Raw genomic sequence first — 17,334 nt, forward strand, 5'->3', positions numbered from 1 at the left:
ATATGTAGGCACAGACTGCTCCGTTTTCTGAGGAGTTGAAAATTGATTATAACATTGCAATCTTAAATACACGGTGTCCCCGTCTGTCCTGGAGCTGAGAGATTGTTGGCAGCTCCAATTATATCTTTGTGCTAGTGACTCCAGACAGTGGCAAATATTCACTCCCTCCCTAATTCATGTTGACTTCACCTTCACGGGGACTCGTTGGTGTCATGCATGTTCAGGTACCAGTTTGGTAACACTGAGTTCTTTTTTCATGCTTTAACAAAGTTTGCATTGAGGTCTGAAACTGAATGGTTGTGGTATAATCTAAGTTGACCATTGGCATTGATGAGAAAGTGCCATTTAATACATAGGTCTTAATCAAAGTGTTAGAACAATGTATTTCTTTAAATATGTTGGCCTCCACAGTCTTCTGCAGTAAAGAGTTCCACAGATTTACTATCTGCTAAGTGAAGGGAGTTCTCTTCACGTCAGGCTAGCAATGACCTACAGCATATCCTGAGACAGTAACCTCTTGGTTTGGAACTCCTCCAGCCACAAGAAACGTCATGAATGCAGAAATGTTTATTTCAGATTTCCTGCATCTGCTGTATTTTGTCTTGAGTTTGTGAAGAAACATCATCTCTGCATTTAGTCTGTCCAGTTCTGCCAGAATTTTATATGTTTCTCAACTGCAGTGAATACAGGCCAGTTATCTCCATCTCTCCTCCTATCACAAACCTTCAATTCCAGGAATCAGTTTGATGACTCTTTGCTGCAATCCTTGTATGGCAAGTATATGTTTTCTTGGGTCAGAAGACCAAAACCACAGACCCTTCCCAAGGTATGGTCTCACCAAAGACCTGTACAGCTGCAATAAGACTTCCATGCTCCTGTATTCCAATCCTTTTGTAATGATAGTGAACGTGCTATGCTTTCCTGACGGCAAGCTGTACTTGAATGCTTACTTTTAGTGCACACAAGCATCCAGAATTCTTTGCACATCAATACTTCTCAATCTATCATTAATACTTTATCATGCTGCTTTTCTGACCAAAGTGGCAACGTCACACTTATGTTTGTCATAATGAATCCCCCATGTATTTGACCACTCATTGAATGTCTCTGAAGCACTCTGAAACTGCTTTATATCCTCCTCAGCAATCTCCATCCTGCCCAGTTTTGTGACTATGTTTCTGTTTACTTGTCATAGTCTTTTGTCCCCATGCATATTAAAAATCTATACATTCCTGCCTTAAAAGATTTGATGATTCTGCTTCCACTGCCTTTCAAAGAAGACAGTTCCAAAAATTCTCTTCAGCTGTGTTTTGAAAGGACAATTTTCCACATTGTTGGGAATATGTCAGTGTTTTAGCTGTACCAGAACAGTTTTTGGCTAGGGATGTGGCGAATTTCAGAAGACAAGTCTTCAGTATTGTTGCTGGAATGTTGCCAGGACTCTCTGACTTTTGAGTATTCAGCGCCTCCTGATATTACATGGAGTAAATTAAATTGGCTTAAGACTGGAATTTATGACATTAGAGACCTCTAAAGGACTCCAAGATGGATCATCCATTTGGCACTTCTGGCTGAAGATTGCTGTGGAAGCTTCATCCTTATCTTTTGCACCAATGTGCTGATTTCTCCCATTATTGAGGATGGGGGTATTTTTTGTGGAGCCACTTCCTTCACCTCCTCCAAAAGCTGACTGGGGGCAGATAGTTGCAGGTAAAGGGACAGATGAAAAATGGGAAGCCTTCAGAAATGAGATAATGAGAATCCAGAGAAAGTTTATTCCTGTATGGGTGAAATGAAAGGTTGGTAGGTATAGGGAATGCTGGATGACTAAAGAAATTGAAGGTTTGGTTAAGAAAATGTCAGGTATAGACAGGATAGATTGAGTGAACCCTTAGAGTATAAAGGCAGTAGGGGTATACTTAAGAGGGAAATCAGGAGGGCAAAAAGGGGACATGAGATAGCTTTGGCAAAGAGAATTAAGGAGAATCCAAAGAGTTTTTACAAATACATTAAGGATAAAAGGGTAACTGGGGAGAGAATAGGGCCCCTCAAAGATCGGCAAGGCAGTCTTTGTATGGAGCCGCAGAAAATGGGGAGATACTAAACGAGTATTTTGCATCAGTATTTACTGTGGAAAAGGATATGGAAGATATAGAATGTAGGGAAATAGATGGTGAGACATTGGAAAATGTCCATATTACAGAGGAGGAAGTGCTGGATGTCGTGAAACGCGTAAAGGTGGATAAATCCCCAGGACCTGATCATGTGTACCCTAGAACTCTGTGGGAAGCAAGAGAGGTGATTATTTGGCCTCTTGCTGAGATGGTTGTATCATCAATAGTCACAGGTGAGGTGCTGGAAGATTGGAGGTTGGCTAACGTGGTGCCACTGTTTAAGAAGGGTGGTAAGGACAAGTCAAGGAACAATAGACCAGTGAGCCGAACGTCAGTGGTGGGCAAGTTGTTGGAGGGAATCCTGAAGGACAGGATGTACATGTATTTGGAAAGGCAAGGACTGATTAGGGATAGTCAACATTGTTTTGTGCGTGGGAAATCATGTCTCACAAACTTGATTGAGTTTTTTGAAGAAGTAACAAAGAGGGTTGATGAGGGCAGAGTGGTAGATGTGATCTATATGGACTTCAGTAAGGCATTCGAGAAGGTTCCCCATAGGAGACTGATTAGCAAAGGTAGATCTCACGGAATACAGGGAAAACTAACCATTTGGATACAGAACTGGCTCAAAGGTAGAAGACAGAGGGTGGTGGTAGAGGGTTGTTTTTCAGACTGTGACCAGTGTAGTGCCACAAGAATCGGTGCTGGGTCCTTACTTTTTTCATTTACATAAATGATTTGGATGCGAGCATAAGGGGTACTGTTAGTAAGTTTGCAGATGACACCAAAATTGGAGGTGCAGTGGACAGCGAAGAGGGTTCCCTCAGATTACAACAGGATCTTGACCAGATGGGCCAATTGGCTGAGAAGTGGCAGATGGAATTTAATTCAGATAAATGTGAGGTGCTGCATTTTGGGAAAGCAAATCTTAGCAGGACTTATACACTTAATGGTAAGGTCCTAGGGAGTGTTGCTGAACAAAGAGACCTTGGAGTGCAGGTTCATATCTCCTTGAAAGTGGAGTGGCAGGAAGGTAGCATAGTGAAGGCGGCGTTAGGTATGCTTTCTTTTATTGGACAGAGTATTGAGTACAGGAGTTGGGAGGTCATGTTGCGGCTGTACAGGACATTGGTTAGGCCACTGTTGGAATATTGCATGCAATTCTGGTCTCCTTCCTATTGGAAAGATGTTGTGAAACTTGAAAGGGTTCAGAAAAGATTTACAAGGAAGTTGCCAGGGCTGGAGAATTTGAGCTATAGGGAGAGGCTGAACAGGCTGGGGCTGTTTTGCCCGGAGCGTCAGAGGCTGTGGGATGACCTTTTATAGAGCTTTACAAAATTGAGGGGCATGGATAGGATAAATAGACAAAGTCTTTTCCCTGGGGTCGGGGAGTCCAGCACTAGAGGGCATAAGTTTAGGGTGAGAGGGGAAAGCTATAAAAGAGATCTAAGGGACAACTTTTTCATATTGTGGGTGGTATGTGTATGGAATGAGCTGCCAGAGGATGTGGTGGAGGTTGGTACAATTGCAACATTTAAGAGGCATTTGGATGGGTTTATGAATAGGAAGTGTTTGGAGGGATATGGGCCGGGTGCTGGCAGATGGGACTAGATTGGTTTGGGATATCTGGTCGGCATGGATGTGTTGGACCGAAGCGTCTGTTTCCATGCTGTACATCTCCATGACTCTGAGTTATTCAATTGTTCACCACCATTCATGACTGGATATGGTAGGACTGCAGAGTTTAGATCTGATCTATTTCCTGTGCCCTGAAGCTACTCTATGCTACTTTCTCCCCACCCCCACCCTCCTTTCACTTCTCTCTCCACCCTTCAGGCTCTCTGCCTGTATTCCTGATGAAGGACTTTTGCCCAAAATGTCGATTTTACTGCTCCTCAGATGCTACCTGAACTGCTGTGCTCTTCCAGCACCACTAATCCAGAATGTGGAATATCTTTGTTCAGCTTATCACTTGCTGCTTGTGCATTTTGGCATGCAATTAGTCCTGTTTGGTAGCTTCACCAGGTTGGCACCTAATTTTTAGGTTTTCTTAGAAGAGTTGCTTTGCAGTAAGGTAGGAAAAGAGGGGTGTGGGGTGGGAGAGGATGCAGTATTTATGAGAATCTTCAATTTCTAGGAGCTATGAAAAACTTGGCTGAAACCTACTTGATCACATAAATAATAACATTTTTAAATGGTACTCCAAAAACACAGATCTTCATTTGTGTAATGTGTTGAACTTAATTTATTTAAGTACTTAGGTTTTTGAGCTGCTTCATTACAGTTTTTTATATTTTTTAATTCATTTATGGCACATAGGCATCACTGGCTGCCAGCATTTTTTGCTATCTCTAATTATTCTTGAGAAAATTGTGGTGAGCTGCCTTCTTGAATCATTGCAGTCCATGTGCTATAGGATGACCCACAATGCTCTTTGGGAGGGAATTCCAGGATTTTGACCTAGCAGTACTGGGCAATTTTCCACATTGTCATGTAGATGTCAGTGTTGTAGCTGTACTGGAAGAGCTTGGCGACGGGAGCAGAAAGTTCTAGAACACAAGTCTTCAGTACTATTGCTGGACCGTTGTCTGGCCCCAAAGCCTTTGCAGTATCCAGTGCCTCCAAATGTTTCTTCATTTATGTAGAGTGAATAGAATTATCTGAAGACTGGTATCTGTGATGTTGGGGACCACTGGAAAAAGCAGAGATGAATTATTCTCTCAGCACTTCTGGCGAAAGAAAGCTGCAAAATCTTCATGACTAGATGTGCCAGAACTACAGAGCTTTGATCTGATCCAGTAATTTTGGGTTTGCTTGGCTCTATCACTTGCTGCTTATGATGTTTGGCATGTAATTGTCTTGTGTGGTAACTTCATCAGGTTAACACCTCATTTTTAGGTATGTCTGGTGGTGCTCTGACATGCCCTCCTGTATTCTCCCTGGTTTGATAGTAATGATTAAGCGTAGGATATGCCAGGCTGCAGATAATACTGGAGTAGAATTCTGTTGCTGTTCCTGGCCCACAGTGCCTCATGGATGCCCAGTCTTGACTTGTTACATTTGTTGAAAGTATGTCCCGTTTAGTACGGAGATAGTGCTACACAATTTGATGGAGGATATTTTCAATGTGACTTCATCTCTAAAAGGACTATGCAGTGCTCATTCTTACCCGATACTGTCTGCAGCTAGCAGTTTGGTAAGGATGAGATCAGTATGTATTTCCCTATTTTTGGTTCCCTCACCACCGATCACAGTATTAATAGAACTTTTGTAATATATTTCTTAATAGGATACATATTTGTTGGCCCTCCCCAATTAGCCATGAGAAAGTGGGTAGGGAGTTGAAACCAATCATTCTGAAAAATAGAAGCATTGCTGTACTTATGTGCTTGGCTGTACTTGTGCATAATCTAGCAAGGTGTTTTTATTACTTGGATTTCATCCTATATTACAGCACGAACTACATTGAGTGGCCTTAGTGTTTCAGTACCCAGTGATTTGATGCAAATGTATTGGGCGCAGACTTGAAATAATGTGGAGGTGCCGGTGTTGGTCTGCGGTGGACAAAATTAAAAATCGCACAACACCAGGTTATAGTCCAGCAGGTTTATTTGGAGGTACAAGCTTTTGGAGTGCTGCTCCTTTGTCAGGTAGCCAGTGGAGCAGGGTCATACGGCATTGAATTTATTTGAAAGATCAAATGTCATACAACTGATGCAATGTATTGTAAAAACCTGGATTGCTGCTAAGTATTTAATCACTTAGAATGGGGTTGCAGGTTTCAATCCCAGAACTTCTTTCAAGTCACATTCCCGAGATAATTGAAGGTTTTATTTTTAAAAAGTGACATCGCAGCCCAGGCGATGCATTAAAGGTGGTTCTATTTCCAAAGTAGGAATTGATAAACTGTTACATGGACTGACTGCCTACAGATTGTGTGCTTTTTCAACAAAATAGAATGTATCTGGAAATGCTAATCTGCAAATGCAAATTCCATAGGTTTGTGTGTGTGTGTGTGTGTGTGTGTATGGAAATTTTAATATGTATAGGATGGAATCTTGAGAATTGCGGCATCGTGAGGTTATCAGTGGTCTTGTGGTAGAGTGAGGTACTGAGGTGCCTGTCCTTGATGGAGATGCATGTGTCCAAGAATGAGACTGATTGATTGATTATAAACCTGGCAACACCCATGATTTAAACATGGGCTTTTCCTTGACACAACTGAATGCTGAGTAGACCAGCACTTAGTTCCTACTATATTGAGTCCACAGATCCAGCCAAAAGATTGTAAATCTGCTTGCCAGGAGTGACTAAAGCTCAATGTGAAACTCAAGTGTGGGTGGCACAGTGACAGTTCTTAGCACTGCTGCCTTGCAGTACCAGACACCCGGGTTCAGTTTCAGCCTTTGGTGACTGTATGGGGTTTGCATACTCTCCCTGTGTTGCATGGGTTTCCGCCAGGTGCTCTGGTTTTCTCCCATAGTCCATGAATGTGCAGGTTAGGTACATTAGCCTGGGTGGGTTATGGGAAGTGGGTGAAGGAATGGGTCTGGATAAGATGCGGTTTGGCGAGTCGATGCAGATTTAATTGATCAAATTGCCTCTATCTGCACTGTGGCGATTCTATGATTGTATACCTTACCTTTTACACAACTTGAAACAACTTTGGAGTCTGACTTCCTCCCCAAGTGATGTAGAAAGATGAATCAAAGTAGCTCTGGGGTCATAACCACAAACAAAAATAAAAGCAGAAATTGTTGGAAAAGCTCAGTAAGTCTGGCAGCATCTGTGGACAGAAATCAGAGTTAACATTTCAAGTCCAGGGACTGGAGAAGTTCCTGATTATTATCCACTCTTCTAATGGGGAAAAAGTGCCTTCCTATCTATGCCCCTCATAATCTTATCAGGTACTTCTATAAGGTACCCTGTCAAACTTCTCTGCCTCACGTAAAACAACCCCAATCCTTTTTAAAAAAAAATTTCCTCCTAGCTCAGACCCTCCAGCCTAGGTGTCTAATGCATCTCCTCTGCACCCTATTTAAAGCAACCTTCTTCCTATAATGCAATGGCCAGAACTACACACAGTACTCTAGTTATGGCCTGACCAGCACTTTATATAACTATAGCATAACTTTCTGCTCTTGTATGATATACCTTGACTAATAAAGACAAGTATCCCAAATGTCTCTTACCCACTCTATCTACCTGTCTTTCGACCTTCAGGGATTTGTGGATGTGCAATGCCCCTCTAATGTTCACTTTCCAAGTTTCTACCATTCAGAGTATAATCCCATGCCTTGTTGGCCTTCTCCATGCACATTACCTCTCACTTTTCTGGGTTCAATTTCATTTGCCACTGCAGTGCCCAACCATCTATTCATGATATTTTCCAGTAACTTATGGCAATTCTCTTCACAATTTGCCACCTTACCAATTTTCGTGTCTGCGACGTGTATAATTCAAACGTGCTGCAAATCCATACTTTTGTACTTTTCCATTTTTAAAAAATTCATGTGTATTATGAAGACTTCATTCATTTCTTCATACTTGTTTCTATTAATACAGGGCGTGATGGAACTTTGCAGTCATTTTCCACTATTCATGAACGTTTTAATAAGAGTTTGGGACATGGTAAGTTTGGTTGAAAAATACGATAAATGTATTAGTTGTCTCTTTTCAATATAATTGAAATATATCTTCTGAAATGTGCAGTCAATTAATTAAATAGTAACAAAAGTATTTCTTTTTTAATGCATTCAAAATATTTTTCTGAAATTACATTGCTAAAAAAAGTCATATTATCTAAATGGTGAGAGGTTCCAGAGATGAGATGCAGATAAATCTTGGATTCTTCATGCATGAATTACAAAAAGTTGATATTTAGGTGTGGCAAGTAACCAGGAAAGCTCTGAGAATATTATAGTTTTCGTGAGGGGTTTTGAATACAAAAGTGGGAAGATTATTGACCTGCAATAGAGGGCATGGGTGAGATAACATCTGGGGTACTGTGTATGATATTAGTTTCATTATTTAAGGAACAATGTAAATGCATTTGAAGCAGTAGGAGAAGATTTTCTGCTACTTGGACGGGTGGGTTGTCTTAGGAGGAAAAGGTTGAACAGTCTCGGCATGCTTGATTCTCTGGGACAATTTGATTGAAATACAGATGATCCTGAGGGATCTTGATAGGGTGAGGAAATAATATTTCCTCTTTGGGAAAATATTAAGTTTACTTTTCAGTTGTGCTGATGAGAAGGTGTGACATTCAGATTCTATCTGCAAAGGGGAGGAAAAAATATAATGCCATTCTTTTAAATATCCTCTCTGTAAAGACTGCATTTTAAAATTTTTCTTTTTTTTGTGGACTTGGGCTCTGGAAGGAATTGCATGTTTTTAAAAAATAAATTTGATCGTTTTGTTTACATTTTTGCTTTTTTCAGGTGGTTGTTGGGAGGAGAGATAAGATAGCTCAGCAGCAGGGTGTGCACAGATTAAGATTCATGTAGCAACAGATTACTGATTGATTTGTGCAGTTTTGATCAATTGTGGGTGCCAGAAGCAATCAGTCTGATGACCACTCTTTACTTGGTTCCTGAGTAATCAAATGGCTGGTGTGGGAATAGTACAGAGGAAGAGGGTCTCTGGACTAGAAAAAGCAGGGTTAGTCTCTCTTTCTTCATGCAGCAAAAGTAACCAAAAGCTGAAGAAAGCCAGTTATTTTCTCCTGATAGTTGGTATAAATTGTTGTTTTTAACCTATAACTAAGAAGCTTTGTAATCAGTGTACCAGTAGACCTGTGCCTCTTGAAAAGAAGTGAAAGAATCCAGAAAGGATATCAGAACAGACTGCTTTAGAAACAAAAGGAGCATTTCATTAAATTTCTTGGATTGGTGCCATTGAAATCCGTTTCCTATAGTTTCTTTTCAATATTCCATAAGTGGTTTTAAAAGAGGGTATACTTTCAAAGAGTACTGTGTAAATAATTATAGTTTGTTTTTCCTGTAGTTAGTATTGATTTATTTGGAATAAATTTTTTATCTTATTAAGTACAGAACCACCTCATCAGTGTTTCCCGTAAGTCTGATTTCATTGCACAGGTAAATTGGAAACTTTTGATTAATCAGACTAAATCTTAAACTTCTGTGGCGGCCCCAGGAATAGTGGAGCTCGAGTACTGGTGCACACTTTTGCCAAGTGGATTGTGACGTAGAATTCAGTTTAAAAGGCAGATACAAACAAAACTCAAATCCAGGGTTGGATACTTCAAATGCTGGAATTTCCATTCTAAATTTCTCCAGCTGTTTCTCCTTAATAAAGCGCTTTATTACAAATCATTTTGACCACCTGTCATAACTTCTCCTGTGTGCCTTGGTGCCAGATTTGGTGTACCCTAATGCATCAAGTACCTGGGAACATGCCTAAAATGTGTTTAGGTAAATACAGTGTGTTTGTTTGGCAAAGTTCTAAGCAAAATTTACTGCTAAAGTCATAGAGTTGGAAATAGATCCTTCGTTCCAACCAGTCTACCTTTGGAGTCAAATGTAGACTAGACTAGGCAAGGATAGCAGTTTCTTTCCCTAAAGGATGTTAGTTGATCAGATTGGGTTCTTTCCAAAAATTGGTGGCACAGTGGCTCAGTGGCTCAGTGGTTAGCACTGCTGCCTCACAGCACAAGGGTCCCAGGTTCGATTCCAGTCTCGTGTGACTGTGTGGAGTTTGCACATTCTCCCCATATCTGCATGGGTTTCTCCGGGTGCTCCGGTTTCTGCCCACAGTCCAAAGATGTGCAAAATTCCCCATAGTGTTAGGTGCATTAGTCAAAGGGAATTGGGTCTGGGTGGGTTACTCTTCGCTGGGTCGGTGTGGATTTGTTGGGCTGAACGGCCTGTTTCCACGCTGTAGGGAATCTAATCTAATCAATTGGCAAAAGTTTGTGGTCATTACTAGACTCTTAATTCCAGATTTTTATTAAATTCAAATTTCATGGTGAGATTTGAAACCAGGTCTCTGGCATATTACCTGGGTCTTTCAATGAGTAATCTCGTGATGATACCAATTGCCATTGCCTCCCCATGTGCTACATGAGCTAGTCATGATGTGGACATAGGCGAGTCAGGAGCAGTAAAACAGCACCCTTATCTGTTGAGCCCAGAAATACAAGTTCAGGTGGAAACAGACACAACAGCTGCTGGAATATTACTTGACTGAACCTAATCGAAGCAGCTGGAGTTCACCAGTAATGTTAGTTCCCAAACTCGATGAATCAACTCGATTTCCTATAGATTATAGAAAGATAAATGCAGTCATGAAGACTGATTTGAACCAGTTCCCCGATTGGAAGACTGTACTGATAGAGTTGGCAGTGCCTCATTCCTGTGTGAGATTAATATACTGAAGGGGTATTGGAAAGTCTGTTAACATCAAGGACTAAAAAAAATTTGCTTAGTCACAGCAAATGGCATACCAATGTTGCATGATGCCTTGTCGATTAAAGAGCACTCCAGAATATGAATCAAGTTGTAGCTCGTGTTTGTCACTTGTGTAATTTATTTACATAATGTAGCATATAGTGGCACATGGGAAGAGTATGTGAGACAGTATAAGACTGTTTAAACAATTACAGTGGCTGGTTTATTTGGAAGAGCAAGAGCAACTTAACTAAAACATATTTCTGGACAAGTGTTACTAAGGACAGTGCAAATGAAGAGTGTAATGAAATTCCTGTTCCTAAAATTAAACGAGAAATCATGAGGTTCTTTTGAAATGGATGATTTAACTTGAAATTTGTCTGTGTTTCAGTAAGATAGCTGTACCTTTTAACAAATTTGTTAAAGAATCAATGAAAAATGGTATGATAACTGAGGCACTGAAGACAATCTTAAAAAATGAATCACAGTCTCTCTCTCCCTCTCTCTCTCTCTCTCTCTCTCTCTCTCTCTCTCTTCCCCCCCCCCCAGCCTTTTGTTGCAACTATTTAATATAAAAGTTACTCATTGCTGGAAAAGATAACATAATTTCAGCTGCATTGCCCTGTGTTACAATTTTGGAACAAGTTTAAACTTCTAAGAAATGTTCAGATTGGATAATGTTGTATCACTGAGTCTAAATGTACGTAATTTGAAGACTCCTTGTATAGTGGGACTTGATGTACACTGAAATGTGAGATTACCTTCCATGATAGGGTAACCCAGCACATCAATGCAGAAGGTGAGGCTGAATAATTTTCAACCATCTTCAGCCTGATATGCCAAGGGATGTGCCTCCTCCAGACATGCCCACCATCACAGGTACAGCTAATTCAAACATTCATTCGGTGTAATACCAAGAAATGTTGATGTACTGATGCTACAAAGCTTTTAAGCCTTGAAAGCATTCGGGCATTAGGATTGAGGATGTATGCTTCAGAATTAGCTCGGCTTTTAGCTAAAATGTTCCAGGATAACCACAAAACTAGATTCTACCCAGCAATATGGCAAGTTGTTGAGGTCTGTGCTGTGCAAAAATGCAGGATAAATCCAACCCGGTCAATTTCCAGCCTGTTGACTCCAGATTGTCAGCAAAATGATGGAAGGGGAAACCAATAATGCTGAGAATCAGTTCTTGCTCAGCAATAAACTGCCCACTATGTTAGTTCAGTTTGGTTTTTGCCAGGGTCACTTAATACCTGGACCAAACAAGGACGAAAGAGCTGAACGCAAGAGGTGAGGATGACTGCCCACAACATCAAGATAGTGGAAATGGTATTGAGGATCCTCAGAAAAACTGGAACTAACACTGAAGGGGTGAACATTATCGCTAGTAGGATTGATACCTAGCACAAAGAAAGATGCTTGTGGTTGTTGATGGAGGTCAATCATCTCAGACTCAGGACATTGCTCGTATTTCTTTGCACGATAGTACTCTCAATCGAACAATTTCCAGATGTTTTATCAATGGCTTTTCTTCCAGAATACAGTCAGAACTAGGAAACTTGCTGCTGTTTGACAATACTCCGTTTGTAATTCCTCAGACACTGAAGAAATCTATTGTCCATTTGCATAATGACGTAGGTACTATCTAGGTTTGGACAATTGCACCACACAATTTCTAAGCAATAACTGTCTCCAACAAGAGAGAGAATCTAAACATCTCCCTATGATATTAGGGCATGACCATTGTTGAATCCCCTGATCAACTTCCTGGAAGTTACCATTGACAAGAAATTGAACTGATTGAGATATATATAAATCCTGTGGCTGAAAGAAGGTCAGAGGCTGGAATTCGTCTCTTGACTTCCCAAAGTCTATCCACTATTTTGATTAGATTAGATTAGATTACTTACAGTGTGGAAACAGGCCCTTCGGCCCAACAAGTCCACACCGCCCCGCCGAAGCGCAACCCACGCATACCCCTATCCTAACACTACGGGCAATTTAGCATGGCCAATTCACCTGATCTGCACATTTTTGGACTGAATTCAGTAATATGATGAAATGTTTTCCTCTTGTCTGGAGGAGTGCTGCTGCAACAAAACTAGAATGTTAATGCCACCCTGGACAAAGCAGCCCATTCAATTAGCACCCACTGCCATCTTCATCATTCACCCCATTTATTGCCATTGCACAGTGGCACCAAGGTGTACCATCAGCTATAGTAATTCAGTATAGCTTCTTTAACAGTAGATTTCAAAGGACCTGACAGCAGTTTTATTGAAGCATTACTAAGCTGCAACTTCCTTTCTAAACCATCCTGACTTGGAACCAGTGCTGCTGCTTCATTGTTGCTGAATCAAACTTCTGTAATTTTATCCTGAACAACAGTGTGTGTATAACTACACCATATAGATTACAATGGTTCAAGATGGCAGTTTATCTAACCACCTTAAAGGTAATTTAAGATGAGACAATAACTGCTGGCCTAACTAGTGGTGCCCACATTCCGTGAATGAATATTAAAAAGTATAGATGTGAAACTTAATGCTTTTGTAGCTTATGATGCATGAACTGAAAAGTACTACCTGATTTGGAAGAATGCCTAAATGCTGATGGAATCATAACAGATCAAAAATGTAAAGGCTGTAAAAAGTGAATAAATCAAAGTGTAATTTATAATGTATCAGTAGATTTTCACTTAAAACTATGCTCCTGGAAATTACAACTTTAAGTGAAATAATTTCAAGCAAATCACATTTTCCCATTGAAACCAATATGCTTGGAATAGTAAGGTGCTATAGGACCTTACACTCAGAAGAAAATGTGTATCAAATTGAACTACATTACAATACCAAATTTAAAAACTGGTAAATGAAATAGCTTCTTTATTTTAATTTTTTAAAAAAGAAATATGACCACTTTCTACTTATGGTACGTCCTGCTCTCTTCCCAAACCAACAGCTCATCGCACATCCTGTTTTCTGACTGTCCTCCTTCATGCTGACCCTCTGGATTCTCTAACCAACTGTTTGCTGCTGGTCCCATTTGTGCAAAAGTGCTAAAGTTGTAATGGAAAATTTTAAAATGTGTACTCACCTGCCTATTTCTTCTCCTGAACCCTTGTTATGAGTGACTCCTCTGAAGCAGAACAGTAAAAAGGAAGGGTGAGCAGGTTTCAAAGTTTGAGCTATGTTTCAAACTATTCTCAAGAACTTGGTCCTGCTGACCCAACCGAATTTATTATTTTTTTGTCCATTATGCCGTAGTTAGGTCAATGCGGAGAGTGGTGGATTACTTACCAACTGTCTGTTTACCTCTGCTCTCGAATGAACTTTAGTATCAAGCTTCAAGAAAATACAGTGGGGCATGTCAAAGTAGCAGCTCAAGCTGGCTGTCTTAAGCTTGGTTCGTAAAGACTCTTTGATGTAAACCATGGGCATCAGCGCTGCTCCTCTCTTGCTTGCCATCACTCCTCTCTAGAGCCCTTGTTCAGAACAAAGGTTCCAGACAAGGAAGCAGCTAATTGGAGCATTTAAAAATATTAATTAAAGAATTGACAGTTGTACACCATTAGGGCCTGCACTTTCATAACCCTAAACCTCCAACTTTGGATTAGATATGGACTTTAGTTGGATCTCAGGTTCAGGAGAGGAAATTGATAATTGAGTGATTTCATAGAGCAAGAAGGTGAGTCGGGGAGCACAGGGGTCATTCCACAATGATGCACTTAAGTCATGTGACCCTAGGTCAGACAGATGAGAAGAAACTTTAAAATGAGTCTCGTGATGCTAAATTTCTTCACCCAAAGAGTAGTGAACTTGTAGATTTCTCTGCCACAAAAAATTGTTCATTGAAACATTGAATGTTTTCAAGAAGGAAATGGATTTAGTCTTGGGGCTAATTGATCAAAGGGCATGAGAAGAAAGCAGGAACAGAGTGCGAAGTTGGATGATCAGCCATGATCATATTGAATAGTGGAGAAGGTTCAGCTGAATGGCCTGTTCCTTCTCCTATTTTCAATGTTGCTGAATGGGCACACAGGCCTCATTAACTGACCAATGTTAGTGAGCAACAATATTAAAGGGGACTTGCAATATTGCATAGGACAGTATCAAAAGCAATATTCATGACATCTTGAATGAAACAGTCAAGAGTTCTAACAGATTGCACTCAAGGTCTTCAGTCACTGGAAAGCTGAAATGGTAGATCAAATATGCTTAGTTATGTATCTAAAACCCCAATAAAATAGATGTTAGAGGAATGTGTGTTCAGTCTATATTATCCTTTGGTCAGAGTACATTTTGATGACTGTCTGTTCTGGTAACTGGTATATAAAAAAACGTTTGACTCTTCAAGATAGAAAACAGTCGCAGGCCTGTTTACTAGTATTGGTAAGCCCAATATTTGGAAGGTTGGATCATCTTTGTGGTATAGGAAAGCAACAAGTTATATTGAAATAATTCCCTTCCCTCTTCTCTGTAAATGGTGTCGAATAACTTTTTAATTAGGATGATATGTGTTCCTGAACCACAGTTAGTATATGGTCACAGTCATCAGCAGTAATCTTTTGTGGATGTAGACAAATGTTACTAATTTTCTTCCACACACACACACAGCAAGAAACATCTATTGCTACATCGTAAACACATTTCAGACCCCTAAAAGGTAAAATTAAAGAAAAGACTGCATTTCTACCAAATACTGAAACCAAAAAGTGTAGCTAGCAGTTCACAAGTTTGTATGACTCCAGTGAAGAATGGACATTTTCCAATTGTGTATTTAAGTTCAAGTGAGTTCACGTGACTCAAGTCAGAATCTGGATGAATTTGTTGAGTTCCTTTTGCGGTAAAGGACTGTTGATTAGGTCATGTGTGCATGTCCTGCTAGTACTTGTAAGTTCTGAGAATTCAAATTTCTTTGCCTATGAACTGATATTTTGGAAACCAGCTAAAGAAAACTTCAAAGTTGGCTTTGTGGTCTTTATAAAAGGTAAACTAATACACCCTTATTTCTAGAATTTTTATTTTCCTGAAGTTGTTTTGCTTACTGCCTGATAACAGGCAAGGTTTGATAAGGGTTTCAAAATTGATATAGTTTTGACAACATGATGAATGGCCAATGGTGTATAATTAAGGCAATTGACTGTCTTTATTAACGTCAGTGATGGTATGCTTCAGGGAGAAATTTGGATTGCCTTTGGAATGCTCCTCTGTCCTTCTCTGGTATGTCTGTTATTTGAGCCTTGAGGGAACAGGACCTGGGAGAGGAGATTTATTTTAGTCTTTGGGACAGGATATTCTGTCCATTATAGTTGAGTTTTACAGGAATTTTGCCTGAATGTCATATCCTTCTTGAAGCATTCAGCAGTTTTCTATTGAATCAGGAAAATGCAGTAGAAGTATTGCTAGTGGGATGTCTCTAGTGCATCCCTAATTGTACCATTCAGAGCTTACTGCAGTAAACCACTATTTTAAAGCCTGTCAGTTCTGAAGAAGAGCTATGTAGGATTGGAAATGTTAATATATTCTTGCTCTCGTGCTCTCTGTCTTCACAGATGTTACCAGAACCTGCTGCATTTCCCCACCACTTTCTGATTTTAAGTCTGAGCACCAGTATCTGTTATAGCAGGCTTTATTTGATCCCACTCTTCTGAAATTGTGTTGGGTGTATGAAGGTTTCTAGATTGGTTGTGAGCTCTCCACAACGTTAAAGATACAAACCACGCAGGATAGAGAGCTATACATGTTGAAGAAAACTTTATTCTGAAAGTACTATTTCAGACTGAATTGTGATTAGAGCAAGAAGGCAGAAAGATTACCTGGCAAAAGGGAAATTTGGAATATTGGAAAGCTACCTCTCAGTCAATTAGTGGAATGGATCTTTACTGGATGCAAATATCCTTTAACTAGTTAAACAGCTAGATGGTGCCTTCAGGATGGACTGTACAGCTTTCCTAATCTATATTTTCTTATGGATATTAACAAAGTCCTTCAAAGAAGTCAACAACTCTCTTATTGACCAGGGAATGGCACAGAAATCATAAGAGGTTAAGTAATGAAAGGAAGAATGGCTTATTACAATAGAATAACAAATACATGTGTTTCTTTAATTTATTAAATATAATACTTAAAATCGTACTCCTTTCTTTTAGAAATATGTACAAAAGTGATGTTTCCATAATCAGGTGTAAAATGTTTTGTTTCAAGGTTCAATCAATAAAAAGAAGTCCAAAAAGAAAGGGTTGAGATATGATACCAGGAAGCTGTCTCCTATTACTACATTTGCTTCAGGTAATGGTATTATCTGCACCAATTCTACTTTAGAATTAGATCATAGACTATGCAGTGTAGGAACAGAAATAAGCCATTCAGCCCATCAAGTTCCCTCTGCCATTTTAATAAGAGGATGACTGATTTGATTACCCTAAAATCCACTTGCATGCATTTCCCAATAACCCCTGGTTCCCTTGCTGATTCAGATCCTCTACGTTTCATGTCAAAGTGCATAAATTCACAATTTCCCATATTAAATTCCATCTGTCAAGTTTTGCCCACTCATTTAACCAGCTTTTTAAACATTCCTCAGCACTTTCCTTCCCACCATTTTGTGTCATGTGAAAACTTGGCGATAGTCCATTCACTTTCCTCATCCAAGGCATTCATATATAATGTAAATAATTGTGGCACCAACACTGATCTCTGTGGCACACTGTTAGTTACAGGTTGCTATCCTGAAAATGCCCACTTATGTAAACTCTCTGCCTTCTATTCATTAGCCAATTCTCCATCAATGATATTACAATGATAATA

At 39.8% G+C, this 17,334-nt stretch overlaps 1 protein-coding gene across 1 annotated transcript in view; it reads left to right on the plus strand.

The window, feature by feature from the left end:
• wdr36 (WD repeat domain 36) overlaps nt 1–17,334 on the plus strand; it is a 100,539-nt gene that overhangs the window by 34,264 nt on the left and 48,941 nt on the right. Inside the window, exons 10-11 of the mRNA XM_072583649.1 lie at nt 7,680–7,745; nt 16,732–16,815. Coding sequence (XP_072439750.1) covers nt 7,680–7,745; nt 16,732–16,815 — 150 coding nt within the window. The remainder of the gene's footprint in view (nt 1–7,679; nt 7,746–16,731; nt 16,816–17,334) is intronic.

This window comes from Chiloscyllium punctatum, chromosome 2, assembly GCF_047496795.1.
Source record: "Chiloscyllium punctatum isolate Juve2018m chromosome 2, sChiPun1.3, whole genome shotgun sequence".
Classification (NCBI taxonomy): Eukaryota; Metazoa; Chordata; class Chondrichthyes; order Orectolobiformes; family Hemiscylliidae; genus Chiloscyllium; species Chiloscyllium punctatum.